Source organism: Neophocaena asiaeorientalis, unplaced genomic scaffold (genome assembly GCF_003031525.2).
Source record: "Neophocaena asiaeorientalis asiaeorientalis breed wild unplaced genomic scaffold, Neophocaena_asiaeorientalis_V1.1 scaffold212, whole genome shotgun sequence".
Taxonomy (NCBI): Eukaryota; Metazoa; Chordata; class Mammalia; order Artiodactyla; family Phocoenidae; genus Neophocaena; species Neophocaena asiaeorientalis.
The window spans coordinates 614486-630190 of record NW_020174046.1 but is presented as its reverse complement, the minus strand read 5'-3'; the positions used below and the strand labels follow the sequence as shown (position 1 = coordinate 630190).

General features: G+C 36.0%; 1 protein-coding gene and 1 pseudogene across 1 annotated transcript in view; both read right to left on the bottom strand.

The window, feature by feature from the left end:
- The window catches only part of LOC112405516 (transcription factor TFIIIB component B'' homolog), a 70658-nt gene extending 58038 nt beyond the window's left edge, over nt 1-12620 (bottom strand). The window contains 3 exon segments of the mRNA XM_024753947.1: nt 11594-11687; nt 11689-12461; nt 12464-12620. Of these exon segments, the coding sequence (XP_024609715.1) occupies nt 11594-11687; nt 11689-12461; nt 12464-12620 (1024 nt within the window).
- A 536-nt stretch (nt 12621-13156) lies between these two features.
- Nucleotides 13157-13736, bottom strand: LOC112405515 (heterogeneous nuclear ribonucleoprotein H3 pseudogene; annotated as a pseudogene).
- Nucleotides 13737-15705: the final 1969 nt, after the last annotated feature.

Here is a 15705-nt window from a genome sequence, read left to right as displayed (position 1 = left end):
TCAGTCGTTAGGTGCATAAACATCTATATGTTTTTCATGGGTTTATCCTTATGTCATCATGAATGTCACTCTTTATCTATAGTAATATTTCTTGTCCTAAAGTCTATTTTATCCCATATTAATATAGTGACTCCAGCTCTACTATGGACGTTCTTGGCTATATATCACATATTTATCTCTATCTCTATCTCTATATCTAGCCATCCTTTTGACTTTCAACTTACTTATTTCTCTTATATAAGTAATTACATTTCGAGAAAGGCACAACTTGTTGAATGGCAATGTGCTACCACAAAATATGTTACTTATACTCACGATTCAACATATGACTCTGAAATGTCTTCCTTTTTATTTTCAACAAAATCAGACTATGTATGGCAGGTGCTGCATTGCTTTTTTCATAAAGGAACTTGGCAGAAACTGCATCATGGGCTCTCCTCCCAACAAGAATTATGTGTCAGACCCAAGGACCACCAGGACATTGAAGTAGACGATGAATTAGGGCCAGATCACTCAAGTGATGTGCTGTGTTTAGAAGGATGATAGTTGATCTAAAATTCAAAAGCAAAGTACGATACTACAATGGGTTTATCAGAAATAGCAGACAGAAAACAGAAAAAGGAGGGGAATAAACTCACGATTCAGACTATTTTCATTAAATATCATGTTCTTCCTGCTGAATTTCCTAGTGCTAAGTATGTTTGGACAGATCCTCCTGTAGGGAGAACTCAGTGTTCTGAAATGCTGCATAATTTAATACATTTATTTTGATTTATAAAATAAATTTAGACTGACTTATCCAAACTTCATATTTAAGAACTTAAGGATTGTATCTACTAAATGTAGAAAGTCTCTTCTCTCCACAATTCTGTTATGTAGAGAAGGAAACCATGGTTATGAATCATGTGACCAACTGAGGTGGCTTGGAACTCTATATTACCATATTTAAGTTCTTATTATGGACACTAAATAGATTTTAGAGAAGAAGTTTAAAAAGAAAGAAGGGAGTTGTAAAGTGTTCACTCTAACCCCCTGATAGTAGGGCGATGGGTGGGACTGAAAGAAAAGAAAAATACAAGAGCATACACACTGGGATGCAAATTATTCTAATTGCTTCAGTAGCAAGCATATGCAAAAGGATGCTAATTCTGATCTTCCTCCTTATACCTCCCTGTTCCAAGTTGGAAAATATACTAAGAAAGATATTTGAATGCTAGCCAGTAAGGAATGAGAACAAAGTAGGAAATGATATTCAAACATTTGGTTATCTTAGAGGAGATGGAGTGTCTATTATTCCTATGAATTCTTCTCAAGTCAGAAGACTTCAAACCTTCTTTCCTGTGCATGCTGTGATTTTCTAGATACATCAATATGAGGCTCATTACTTTATAGGCACAATAGATAAAGACATAGGGTAGTTAAAGTTTTTAATTTGAAAAATAAACTAACATTATATCACATAATTTATGGGAAATATGCAATGTATTTTATTGACTGCATGTAGAACTTGGAAATATGATTTATATGAATTTGCCATTTCAGCATGATGAATTGATTGTCACATTGAGGATTATGGAATTAGCTGGAAGAACAGATGATTAACCACCACAGACTTTTGGCTAGTGAAGTTTTACCTTCTGATTTTTGCACATTAATAAAACATACTTCAGCACATGGGACTATTTTGGCAATAGAGCCACTATCAATTTAATCATCTCAAACAAGAAACCAATGTGTAAGTTGCAAATGTTGCAGACACGAAAACCAGTTACTAAGAACAATTGAGTATTATTCTTCTAGTCATATTAATTACAGCTGAAACAAACCTTGAAGAGCTAAGAAAACATAGCACAACTTTACTATTTACTAGGGGAAAAAAAAAGAATCAATATAGCCATTAATTGCATAAATAGCAATAAATATTTTGGCTGCTGTCCAGGAAGTGTACAAACTGAGAGAATTTTTCGTACTGCTGGTTTCATTACACAGATCATAGTCACAGTAAAGCGGGCAGTGGACTGCTGTTCAATAAATTAAATTTAATGTTATTCAATTATAATCATCGCGCTCAGATATAATACTAATAGGAATGTCAACCGCGATTACATTTTCAGATTTATGTAAAATGATTCAAATGCTATTTGCTATCCCTCAGATACAAGGTTCATCCGGTTGTTTATGCAGTTGGTCGATATTGATCGTGCACAGCAAGTAGTGTAGCAGAGGCCCAATGGCAGGGATATATAGCATCCCTTGTGCCAGCCGCCAGAGTGCCATGCCAAGCACCAGAGGCAGCATGCCAAGTCATCAAGTGGATAGTGCACCTCTGCAAAGCTGCCTTGTTGTTTTCTTACAATATTTTTTTTTGAATTGTTCACATGTGCCATGAATAATTCTTGCCAACATTACCCAGCATGAAACAGAAATGAAGGCACAGAAATGTCTTTCTTAGAGAATTCTTTTCAGAGCTAAATGAATCTAGTGAAGATATCAGTGTAGCATCATTATATGTTGTTATGTATGGCTGGGGCTGTGTCATTTAGCAAAGTATCACTCAGTAGGCTGAGCAGCTGGTGTATATGATTTTGTATACCACCTGCAAAAAAAGATGCCCAACCATGTAATCAACCACCTGGCCAAGAGAGGAGGGTAGCTAAACACTACTTTGTTGTTGCGCCCACATTTTCAGAAAGTTTGAGAACATAAACAGACATAGGCAGAATGAATATTGTACAGGATAAGCTTTGTTAAAGCTTTTCTGTTCCATAAAGCATATAGTGCCTGCTGTTCAGAGTACTGTTGAACAGATTTGCTTTATTTCTAATGAAGGTGTCTGGGCATTTTCCTGGCACAAATGGAGTAGAATGATGTACTTAAAACAATATTTTAGAACAACAACACAATATATCGCCACTTCAATTACACTGCAACAGATTGGAAAAAATGAAAATAGATATAAACTGAAACTCAGTAATGACTTAGCATCATTACTATGGGTGAATCATTCATTTAGGAGAATCTTGCCTAGCCTCAAACAACCCGTATGTCTAGCAACTTCCACTGGATGCCTTTCTGCCTAAAACATGTGTTTATTATAATCGTCTCCATGCCATTACTCGTGAGGAAAATACAGGTGGCCTCTTTACTTATTTGGCTGTAAGTGAATATGAGAGTAATTTGATTGTAAACTAATCTTTCTCTCACCAGGTTTTTGATGTCAGCAATGTCAATCTCATTATCTCACCTTTTCACTGGCTCAGCACTAGATCTCTTTCTGTGGCCATACACCTTTTAAAACTCCAGTCCCTCATTGTTTGACAGATTTCTGGAAGAAGAACTAATAACTAGATGAGGGTATTCAACATGAAACAAAGGGAGTTGCTGCTTACAGACCTAGGTCTCTGGTTCTCATCATCTCTGTGGCTATGAGTTTAATCTCATTAGACTCTCCCTTTGTCTCTTTTTAATATAGAAGGACTGATTTGGGACTTGTTGACTCGATCCCAACTCCTTAAGTAAAAAATTCTAGACTTTTGAACACTTATAGAAGTTCTGCTGGGTAATATTAGTTTTTGACTGAGATATCTCTTCATTTTGAGACAGCTTGGTTATCCCCTATCTCACTTTTTTCCCCGATCTTTCACTTGAAGAGAAGATTCTCACATGAGAGCTTTTAAAATTATTGTTGCAAATTTAAAAATAGGAATTTATTTTATTAAATTAAATAATTTATTTAAAAATAAAAATAAAATTGTGTGAATATATGGAGGCTTTTGCCAATCACTACAAATTGCACCTGTTTTTCCCTTCTCTTTCCTCTTGGAAAAAGAAAGCAAAGAGGAAGAAAAAATAGAGCTTTTAAAACCTATTAAAAATGCACTGTGATTTATTGTACTATTCATTATGTCAAGATGTTCTTGGAACAAAAGAAATGCTTTCTATATACTGAATCATCAAAGAAAAAAGGGCAATGTGATTTATATATTTCACCAACATCATACTGCTCATGAACAAGCTAAATTTAAAGTTCCAAGAAAAGGAAGAGTTTATTTGTGTCTTAGTTAGGCTGGTACACAGATTTATATTAAAATTAAAATTTTTCATTATACAAATCAATAATAATGTTATTTTGGTACAAGAATTATTGAATTTACTTAACTTGGATAGAAGTAATTTTTAAAATTATATGCTTTTGCTTCAAAGTCAAAACAATTCTTGCAATAATGATAAATTAGTTTCATTAAAATTGATATAAATACTAATGGAAAATAATATTTTGGTATTTGATTCTTTTATGAAACTTTTAAGTATATTTGGAAAGTCTTGGGGGATATGATTCTACTTTCTCAACTATAAGTTTTATTATATTTAAACAAATTGAATATTTCTGATGAAAACTTACCATTGGAATTGAGATATGCTGTAAGTGGAAACTCATGCTGGATCTTGAAGAGGTAGTAAAAACAATGTAAAATATATGTTTAATATTTTATATTGATTCTATTTGGAAATGAGAGTATTTTGTACACATTGGATAGATAAAACATAATACTAAAGTTCATTTCCCTATTGTTTTTTACTTTTTATGTGGCTACTAGAAAAGTCAAATTACATATATAGAGTTCACATTACATTTCTATTGGACAGCATAGAGGTCAGACATATATTTTCACATCAATAAATTCAACCAATCCAAATCTATGTGTTTTCTTTTATGGTCTTGTATTCTATCAATGACTCTCACACAATATTTTGAAATTTTTTGCCAATGTATATTAGCATAATCTTGCATTTCTCATTATGTGTAAATGTCGGGTCCCCTGGGACATGACACGCTGACATCTGACTCTGGTGAAGGCCCTACAGGCGCTGACAGGTGGGGTGGGGGGTTGAAGGCAAGCTGAATCAGATAAATCCTTTAAACTATCAATATTCTCAATATCAGCCTTTAATTCTTTTCCAGTGTGTGCTCCAATTAGTATTTAAGATAACAGAAGGCTTTCTGAATATGCTGTAATTTCTCAACCCAGAGCATCTGGCTCTGATTGTCTTTTAGGGCAGTCATAGAAACTTCCTTCTTTCTACTATGCCTTTAGTCAAGAACTTAAGATTTAAAGCCTATCCTGTTATAGCAGCTTTAAACTTTCCAGTGGATGAAACAGTCATTCACTCTCATGGTCTTACTACATTCTTCATTCTCAGCACGGTGGTGTGGCAGCATGCATTTGGTCTGCCAAAGGGGAATCAAGAGGGAAAATTTAGGCAACTTATTTGCAACTTTCATGTACAAACTACTGGTACTCTACCTGGAAATAAATGAATATGCTGTTTTCAAGACCAACTAGGCACCAAGCCCAGATTCCAATCACTAGAGTGGTGTTACCAGTTACTATATTATGTGAGTTTCAGTGACAGAATCTACTCTAGATAGTTTAAAAAGAAAGAAATTTAACAGAGGGAATTAATTAGGTGTTTAAAATTGTTGGGTGATATAGTATAGAATCTGGGAACGACTGCCAGAACAACGTCTCCGAATTGACTTCCCAAAGGAGCTCCAAGCTCTATCACTTCTGAAATCTGGGGAATCAAGAAGCTATCATCACAACTTCAGACTTCTGGATTACATTGTCACTGTTGGGACCTCAGCTATAAAAGAAATATCTGCCTGAGGTTTTGTGAGTCACCTGCAGTGTTTGTTTATACCACTTTCCAACAAGAAACTTAGAACCAGACAAGTCAATCTGTGAGCAGAGGCTGCAGAAATTTTGCCGCAAAAGGCTAATAAAAAGAACATTACTATAAAGCAAGTCTGTAGATAGCAAGAACATTTATTTCAACAGGAAGATATTACAATTCTAAACTTTTATGACCTAGTGATGTATCCTTAAAACACATAGCTCAAAAAGAGATATAATCACAAGGAAAAGCAGACAAATGTACCATCATAATAGATAATTTTAATGTACCTCTCTTCAGCAGTTGATAGGTCAAGCAGACAAAAAAATCTGTAAGAACAATGTAATTAACAAGCTTGATTGGACATATATAATTCTGAAAAGTAATAAATAATAAGAAGGATATTTTAAATTAATATAAGATATATGTAAGAGAGAGACAGTATCTCTAACTTCCAACATTGTTTGCTATACAAAAATTCTTTGAAAGATTATCCTGGAATAAAAGACAGTTAGTGCCTTACTTACAGGAAGTAAAGAAATTCAAAAGACTCCTAGAGAATTTTTTCTCAACAATGACCCCGCTGAAAGATGGTAGTTTCAGATTGTTTTAAAGTCATAGCATCAAATGTAATGTATATGTTGCCTCTGAGATCCTAAAAGATTTACCACAAGTATTTTGACTTTTTCTTTCTCCTTAGGAGCATACAAGTGCACCAACTTGTCTTTCACCTTTGAGGGGATAACGGTATTGCGGTAGTGTTTAGAATTCTCTTGCCAAAATTCCCAGGCTCGACTTTGGGCTTGGCCACGTAACTTGTTTTGTCCAGTGGAAGGTAAGCTCACTTTAAATATGCTTGTGTGGACTTGCCTGGTTTTGCCTTGCCCTCTAGCTATCCTGCTCTTCACCTTGAAAAATTAAAACATCGTAAATAGCGATTGCTTCTTCAGCTTTAGTCCTGAAATGAAAGCTATGAAGAGCTGATCTGAGCCTGATCTACAGCCTGAAACAGAGATATTACACCCACCCCACAGGGTGCAAGAAAGAAATGTGTGTGTAGTAGACCACTGAGATTTTAGAACTCTTTTTACGCAGAATATATTGTTATGCCCCAGACCATTGGACATCCAAAATATTTATTTAGGTACAGATTCCTGAGTTTTCATGGGAATTAGCTCCTATGTTGCTCCAAATAAGGAATTTTTTCAGAATTTTTTCTCCCAAACTGGGTGTGACTTTCAGTGCTCAAATCTAGTTCCTTACTTGGAATCTGTGTGACATTTCTTTTCACCTCAGTCATACGCATATGAGAACTAAAACCTGTGCCTGTGAATTGTAGCTCCCTAAGCAGGGAAACTAAATTGCAACCTTAAGACCTCCTAATTAAAAGGGGGAATTCACTAACAATATCTGTTAAAATGAAGCTTTTAAAATTGCTAAGCCAGGTCCTGGGTGATTGCTTCAAGTTCTAAAATGAAAATCTTCTAATCTTCCAATTCAAAGTAGAAACATTTTATTTCCAAACTGTTTTCACATGCCCCTTTATATTTAAAAGTATTACTACAAGAATACTATAAAATAATCAAGAAGAGAATATTAGTAGCTCCATTTTACATATAAAGAACAATGAGGAATCAAATTATAAACTGATAAGAAAAGTAACATGCTAAAGTTTGTTCCAACGTGAGCATGGGAAATGTTCCTTAGATATCGGGAAATTTTCTTTTTTTAGAAAACCACTCTGTCAATAAAGAAAACTAATTTTCAAATAACATTTTGAGAAAAATGCCTCTGAATGAAACTTATTTATGGTTACATAAAAGACTTCAATTTTCTGAAATAACCTCATTGTAACGTAGTTTTTGTGATGGCCTGGAGTTTACAAATATATATATTAAGATATATATATATATGTGTACATATATATATATCTTGAGAATTTGCAAAATGTTAATAAATATTCATTATGTATGACCTAAAGAGCTCAGATAAAATAAGGATAATTGACTTGTAAATAACTAATGTCAGTAAGGACCCACCTGCTATTACTTAATCATACCGTATTCTACAACAAAACAGCCATGTAAGGGTCATTACTGATAAGAATGTCAAATTGGCCGATTTAATGCTACTCAGGGCTTACTTTATCTATATAACTGTCTCAGATAAGAATTGCAAGCTAATAATAATTACATTAGTGTCAGAACTGTAGGGACACCTATGGTTTATTTAGTAGGGAAAGATAGTTTTAATGTTCTAAATTGAATTTTACTGTCTATTTTGAGATAGTTAAAATAGCATATGTAAAATATTCAACCACCCATTAATGGTTGATATCTGAGAAATACAAAAGTGCTTGAAATATTTTAATGCGTACTGCTACCTCAGCCCAACTGCTTGTCAAAGGGTATGTGATGGTGTAAATATATTATTGATACATCTAAATGAAGTTACTATATTTTCATGAAGTAAAATTTAAATGTGTCATTTTTTTTTAAAGTTACAAATCACTTATACTTCTGTGGATTTAAAACATTCACTCCTTTTACTAGCATGTTGCATTCTCCAAATTCATTTATCCAAGGGAAAAAGCTTCACAGAAGTAAATTTGTAATAATAAGCATCAAAATAATGTGTTTTATGTATAATTATCATTTCAGATAATATGCATGCACACTCAAAATCTGTGTTTGGCACTGAGCCATCAGAATCAATTATGGAACAGTAAAAAATTACAGAAAACTGAGTACAACCTCAAAGCTATTTTTAAAAATGGAGCCTTGCCATCTGTATATTTTTAAGTTCCTAATTTTTCAAAGGCAGTTAAGAGTCTCCAGTATATACATCACCCTAATGAACAAAGTAATAAGCACCTTAAAAATATCTGGGGCTTCCCTGGTGGTACAGTGGTTAAGAATCCGCCTGCCAACACAGGGGACACGAGTTCGTGCCCTGGTCCAGGAAGATCCCACATGCCACGGAGCAACAAAGTCCGTGCGCCACAACTACTGAGCCTGTGCTCTAGAGCTGGCAAGCCATGACTACTGAAGCCAACATGCCACAACTACTGAAGCCTGCGTGCCTAGAGCCTGTGCTCGGCAACGAGAGAAGCCACAGAAATGAGAAGCCCTCACACCGCAATGAAGAGTAGACCCCGCTCGCTGCAACTAGAGAAAGCCCGCGCGCAGCAATGAAGACCCAACGCCACCAAAAAAAAAATAAATAAATAATAAATAAATTAAATAAATCTAAAAAAAAAATCTGTCATCTACAACAATAGTAATTTTTTGGTTTTGAAACATGTCTTTAAAATGTTTTTAACATTTTGTTATAACAATTTGTTATTACATCTTCATTCATAGTAGAAACCTTTATAGAACAGCAGGAAATATACAAAAAGAGACTTCATATAAGCATGTGATCAATTGATCGTTAGCATGAATCTATGCTAACTAATCTAGCATAGCAGTGAGTAGGAATTGTAGAGCACCTTTGGAGAAAGTTTCTCTTTTCTATATGAAATGAAAACTTTTGGAGTTGATGACCAAGGGAGACTTTGCTCCCATTGCTACATTAGATAATATGTCAATCGCTAGAAAGACTAAATGCAAAGATGTCTAAAGCAACCCATTTTAGCTTTATATCTTTTGTTTGAAACTCAGCTTTTCAAATCTGTTAGAACAACTGGTCAAACTGACAGGGACATGCCTAGCCAGGAACCACCAAGTGACAGAGAAGCATATGGACACTGTGCTTTATAATTCACAAAGCATTTTACCACACATGATCTCATTTCTTCCTCACACCAACCCAGATACATTGGTAGGTCAAATATTATATTCTGCAAATTCAAAGGTAGAAGCAGAATGAGAGAATTTAAGCGATTCTCACATGGACACACAGTTTATGGTAGCAGATTCAGGATGTAGACAAAAGTTTTCAAATATTAATTACAGACTTCTTTCTGTTACATGTACTCTTGTGAGAAGGTTGAAAACATATATTTCATCAAGATATAATGTATATCACAATTTTGTTAAATGTCAAATATGTGAAAATTCTTCTAGATGAATTCATACTGGTTATGAACTTATTTTGCTTTTAGATCAATCAACATCCTGAAATATCTATTCCACAGGGTATGATGGGGTCAAATAAGTATACAATGGGCTTCCTACTTGGATGGTAATTATGTTAGTGCTATGATAAACCATATAGGGAGTAGGATAACTTGCAGCCTTTTAACAAACAAATATTGGAAATAGTTCTAAAAGCAAAAAATGAACATGGTAAAAGATAAAGACCTAGGTATTTCTCTGTGTGAGATATATATTTTATATTTATATATTTTATATATATTTCTCTGTGTGAGATATATATCTCTGTGTGTATATATTTCTCTGTGTGAGATATATATCTCTGTGTGTATATATTTTTTCTCACTTGCATGGTGCCTGATATGCCAAGTTCCAACTGAATCCCCAAAATGCAATAAAACAGTGAACATTACTATTCATTACTACTCCTCCATTCAAGAAGCTTAGAATCTAGTAATGGACACCAATATTAATCAAATAAGCATTTTCCATTCAAGTATTCATTCATTCAGGTACTATTTAAAGAACCTTATGAATGAGAAGTTATTCTCAGTGCTGCAGATAAGGTTGTGTAAATATAGGTGCCATTGCACAGATATGAAGTGATAGAACTGGGACACCATACATCTTGCAAAATGGAACACACAGCTCCATCTGCCTGAAAGCAGAGGTCTTGAGAACAATTAACCATGTCCCGAGCCTTCTTCATCTACCTAGAAAATGCCAACTGAAGCTAGAAATTTATTTGAAGTTTCTTATTTAGTTCAAAAATATATGCAATTTTGCATTATTTAATAATATATAAATATGTATTTATACCATATAGCAACAACTTATTACTAATATACTGTAATACGATGAAGACATTAGTTTTCACTTGGCCCCAGTGTTTTTTTTTGTTTGTTTGTTTGTTTTTCTTTTCGGTACGTGGGCCTCTCAGTGTTGTGGCCTCTCCCGTTGCGAAGCACAGGCTCTGGACGCGCAGACTCAGCGGCCATGGCTCACGGGCCCAGCCGCTCCACGGCATGTGGGATCTTCCCAGACCGGGGCACGAACCCTTGTCCCCTGCATCGGCAGGCGGACTCTCAACCACTGCACCACCAAGGAAGCCCGGCCCCAGTGTTTTAAGTAAAATTGATTATTGGAGCAGATGTTCTACTGAGACTTATTTGGGGAATAGTAAGCAATTATTTCAACTGCAGCATTATTTTAAAATATTTTAAAAATAAAACTAAAACTGGAGATATAGATAAGAAACTGTTCTGAAGACCCATGAATGCAACAGCAAAGTAATATTGTATTTAGAGTGGACTTATTACGTTCTTGTTCACATTATTAGAGCTATTAATATCTACCTTGCAGAAGAGTAATGAGATCATCTAGGTAAATGTACCTTTCAGAGTATAGAACATATAATAGGAAATCAACAAATATTAAGATATATATTCTTTTAAAATTTTTATTTTATTATTTTTTAAAATTTACTTATTTATTTGTTTCTTTTATTTTTGGTTGTGTTGGGTCTTTGTTGCTGCACGCAGGCTTTCTCTAGTTGTGGTGAGCAGGGGCTACTCTTCGTTGTGGTGCACGGGCTTCTCATTACAGTGGCTTCTCTTGTTTCAGAGCACAGGCTCTAGGCATGCAGGCTTCAGTAGTTGTAGTACGTGGGCTCAGTAGTTGTCGCTTGCAGGCTCTAGAGCACAGGTACAGTAGTTGTGGCACACAGGATTACTTGCTCCGCAGCATGTGGGATCTTCCCGGACCAGGGCTTGAACCCGTGTCCCCTGCATTGGCAGGCAGATTCTTAACCACTGCACTACCAGGGAAGCCCTTAATTTCTGTCCTGGCTCTGTGAGTAAAAAGCTGTCCAATCATAGAAAAGTCAGTTCCTACCATGCTGATGGCTAAAAAAACACATATCTGTTTCTTTATTTGACCATGGTTTAGAGTAATAGTTTTTCCTAAAACTGGAGTATGTAGTTGTAGAACCACACTCAAATATGGGGTCATTTTCCTCAACAACACAGGGGCCTTTCGTCCTTAAAACTTCTACAGTTAAACTTTCTTCATCCAAAATAATAGAACCATCTTCTGCCACTTTTACTCGAGGAACCAGCAATGGCCCATCATCCATCTCCTCTTCTATTTCTTCATTATCTTCACCATCAGGAGTACTCTTACCTTCTTGCTCTCTTGTCTGGACTGGTGTCAATGATTTTTCAGTTTTCTTTTCTTGCTCCAGTGAAGAACTCATTGGATTGTTATCTGGCAGGTAATATATGAAGTCTCTCATAGTCATTTTGGAACGATCTGGTGGCCTCTGACTTTCATTTACAGCATATTTGTTTTTCCATTGCTTCTTCTCTTTCCTCAATTCTTCTTTTAACATTTCTCTCAGTTTCTGGGCTTTATATATTCGGTATCTGTCTGAGCATGGCTGTTTCTCTTTTGTTAGAACAGGGTGTGTCCGTGGAGCTTCTTGATTAACTGTAGACAAAGGATGAGGTTCTGAAGGAACACTGACACTAGGTTTAACCAGACTAAAAGTAGTTGATACTCGCTTTCTTCTCTGTGAAACCGTAGAGGAAGATTTACTGGATTCTTCAACATCCTTCCCACCATCTGTCTTTTCATCATTGCTCTTGGGAGCCTTTTCTCGGGGCTCCGCTTCCCCGCAATCCACCGGAGCACATCTGTGGATTCCGCTGGCTTTGCGACAGAGGCCGCTGCAGGCTTCGGCGGCCTGGGAGCCCCTCGTTCACGCTGTGGATTGGGGGCGGTGGAGCCCCTGGGGCCTGCTCCAGGCCTGACATTAGGCTTCACGCTAAGGCGGTCCCTGCGGAACATGGCAGAGCCAGGGGCCGAGGGAGGCGACTCCACGGCCGCTCTCAACCCCGAGCCCCGGCCGCTGCCGGGAGAGGGCTTTAGGAACTATGCCCTTCCCACAAAGACACACCAACAGCCCAGTGGGCAGTTACTGCAGTTTCACGCCCCCGCCGCCGCCTCCGATCTCCCGCCGCCGCCTCTTCTTCATGACCCTGCTACACTAATAGCTAAGTTTCCCACGGTACCTTGTTCAAGATATATATTCTTGACTGCTTTTACAATAGTTCAGTTTAGAAGTAATGAGGGCCATATAACATACTTCTTTTCTTTTTTTTATATGAAATTTTACTTTTAAGTCAAAGTGTGCAATAATTAAAACCTACAGAAAAATTTTTTTCATCACAATCTGTTGCTTTTTCAAATAATACTTTGAAAACATATTCCTTCAGTCAGTATAAAGTTCCTAAAATACAAAAGAAGTTAAATCTGTAAGAAAGCTTAGTAGACCAGATGCTGTGGTCAGAACTCTGTACATTTGGTGGCTATGCTTTGGTACATCACACACCATTCACCTCATTCTTGCCATCTTGCCCATGGTAACCTCCACTGCATCCACCACCACCTAAGCCAACAGGAATACTGTATCTTCCATTGTAAGTTGTTCATCATTCCCATTCTCCCAATAGATACATAATCTCCCTTTTTATACATTCCATCTCTGCCATAGCATCCCATTCCAGAATCTCCCATTCCAAAGCCACCTCAGGACTAGAATTCAAGAAGAATTCAATGTATTGATGTTGTCTGTTATTCATATCTTTAGACATGGCGAGCTACTGCAACTTCATGTGTCATAAACTGTACATCTGCTTCTTTGGTTGCTCTGCCATCAGCTCCAATATCAGTATAAACTAGTATTGGATTTAGTGCTGGGAAGAAATTAGCAATGTCATCTTCAATTGAATGAAAATGTAATCTTCTCATATATACAATATGACCACCATGAAAATCTGAACTTACATTAGCAGCTCCACCATAGCCTGGAACTCCCATACCTCTTCCATCTCTCATTCTATCATCAAAGCCATCATGCCCATAACCAGAATTATTATAGCCACCATAGTCATCACAACCTCCATAACCAGGGTATTAGGGAAGAAAAAGCCAGGACAGATGCCAGAGATAAAACAAATATATTATTTTTGTCATCCATCTCCCACCCCCGGCGCAGTATGATAGCTTTGATGAATATTTGATCTGGAACAAATCACCCCTTTCATCTCACTGGTAATTTTACATAGCCAGAAAAAGCTGCCGAAATGTTAAAATATGAAGTATGAAAATATGACAGATAGTAAGCAGGATAGTGTTAATGAGATATACAACCCTACAAAATTTTGATACAAATATAAAATGGTCTTTGACAGTTACTTTAAAAAATAAAATTGCAATTCTTTACTAAGAGAGAATATAGTTGGACTTTTGAAAGTGCAGCAATCAGGTTGCACAGGATTTGAACTCCTGTGCGTCACGTAACTCAATGTTGTAGAAACCTGGATTGAGTCTTGTCTTTTATTTTTTATAATATTTTATATTTTATACTATTGGGATCATCTAACTTACTCATATCTAGGCTCAAGCAGCATTATTTCTTCAATATTTCCCCATCCTTCATATAAAAATATATATAGTATATACACACACACACAAACACACACACACACACACACACACACACACACACACACACATATATATATTTTACGGTACGTGGGCCTCTCACTGTTGTGGCCTCTCTCGTTGTGGAGCATAGGCTCTGGATGCGCAGGCTCAACGGCCATGGCTCACGGGCCCAGCCGCTCCACGGCATGTGGTATCCTCCCGGACCGGGGCACGAAGCCGTGTCCCCTGAATTGGCAGGCGGACTCTCAACCACTGCACCACCAGGGAAGCCCACACACATATATATTATTGGTTTCCCTTCTAACATTTTTAGAACATTGGTATTTTTTTCTCTTCATTTGATTTTCTCTTACTATGTGGCTCCAGGTTTTATCTTTAATCTTAAATTATCCTATTAGAGGAGAGAACAAAGAATTTGAATATCTTTCCTTTTTACCAATTTAGATTTCCAAATGAACAATAGTTTACAAGAACTCAGGTACTGGAACTTAAGCAAAATCCATTAATTTCTCAAAGAAAGTTTCCTTCATATGAGAAAGCTCTTCCTCTTATCTCTAAAAATTGGTGTCCTCAATATTTTGGAGACCAACATAGAGCTGAAGGGTACAGAGCATTTTCTAAAATTGGGTTTCTGTGTGTGTGTGTGTGTGTGTGTGTGTGTGTGTGTGTGTGTGTGTGTGTGGTGTGTATACACGCATGTACTCATTTGTGCCTCTTTGGGGTGGTAAAATATTTTCTTTCTCCTTTACAAATAAAAATGTCTTATTCTAAAGAAGATAAACTATCAAATGCAATGTGATGTTTTTGTTAAAATAATCAGCAACAGAAGCAGACAGAAATAAATATTTCTCATGGAGGTAAAATATATACAACTATAAAATCATAAATATACTGGGGAATTATAATATGAATTTGTAAATTGTATGCAAATAGCTTGAAACCAGATCTATAAAGACATAAATAAAGCAACAAGACTGAAAGGTTTATATGTTGGCTTGTTTATAGAGTAGCACAAACATTTTTCTTTTTTAATTGGCAATTAATTTTCGGCAGCCATCTAGGTACTTTCATGTCAAATTACTTTTCTTACACTAAACAAGATTAGGCATCCAAGCAGCAAAGCACTTACATGAAAAGTGAGAAACTGACTGTCAAGTAGATATTTTCCACCTATAACCAATTAAAATGTTTCTTTTTTGATGAATGACTGTGGTAATTTCACATTTTGTATTTTTACCTAAGTAGGTACCTGTGTAACATCTCAGTTCACAAGGGTTAAAAAAGATGTGTGTTGATATTTCTGCTATTTCTTTCACACAATTTACCTTTAGAATGAAACGAAGGAGCATTTTAAAAAAACACAAGCTTTCTTATGCTACTGCAACAAAAATACATCAACAGTACCTGTATATGTATGTTTAAC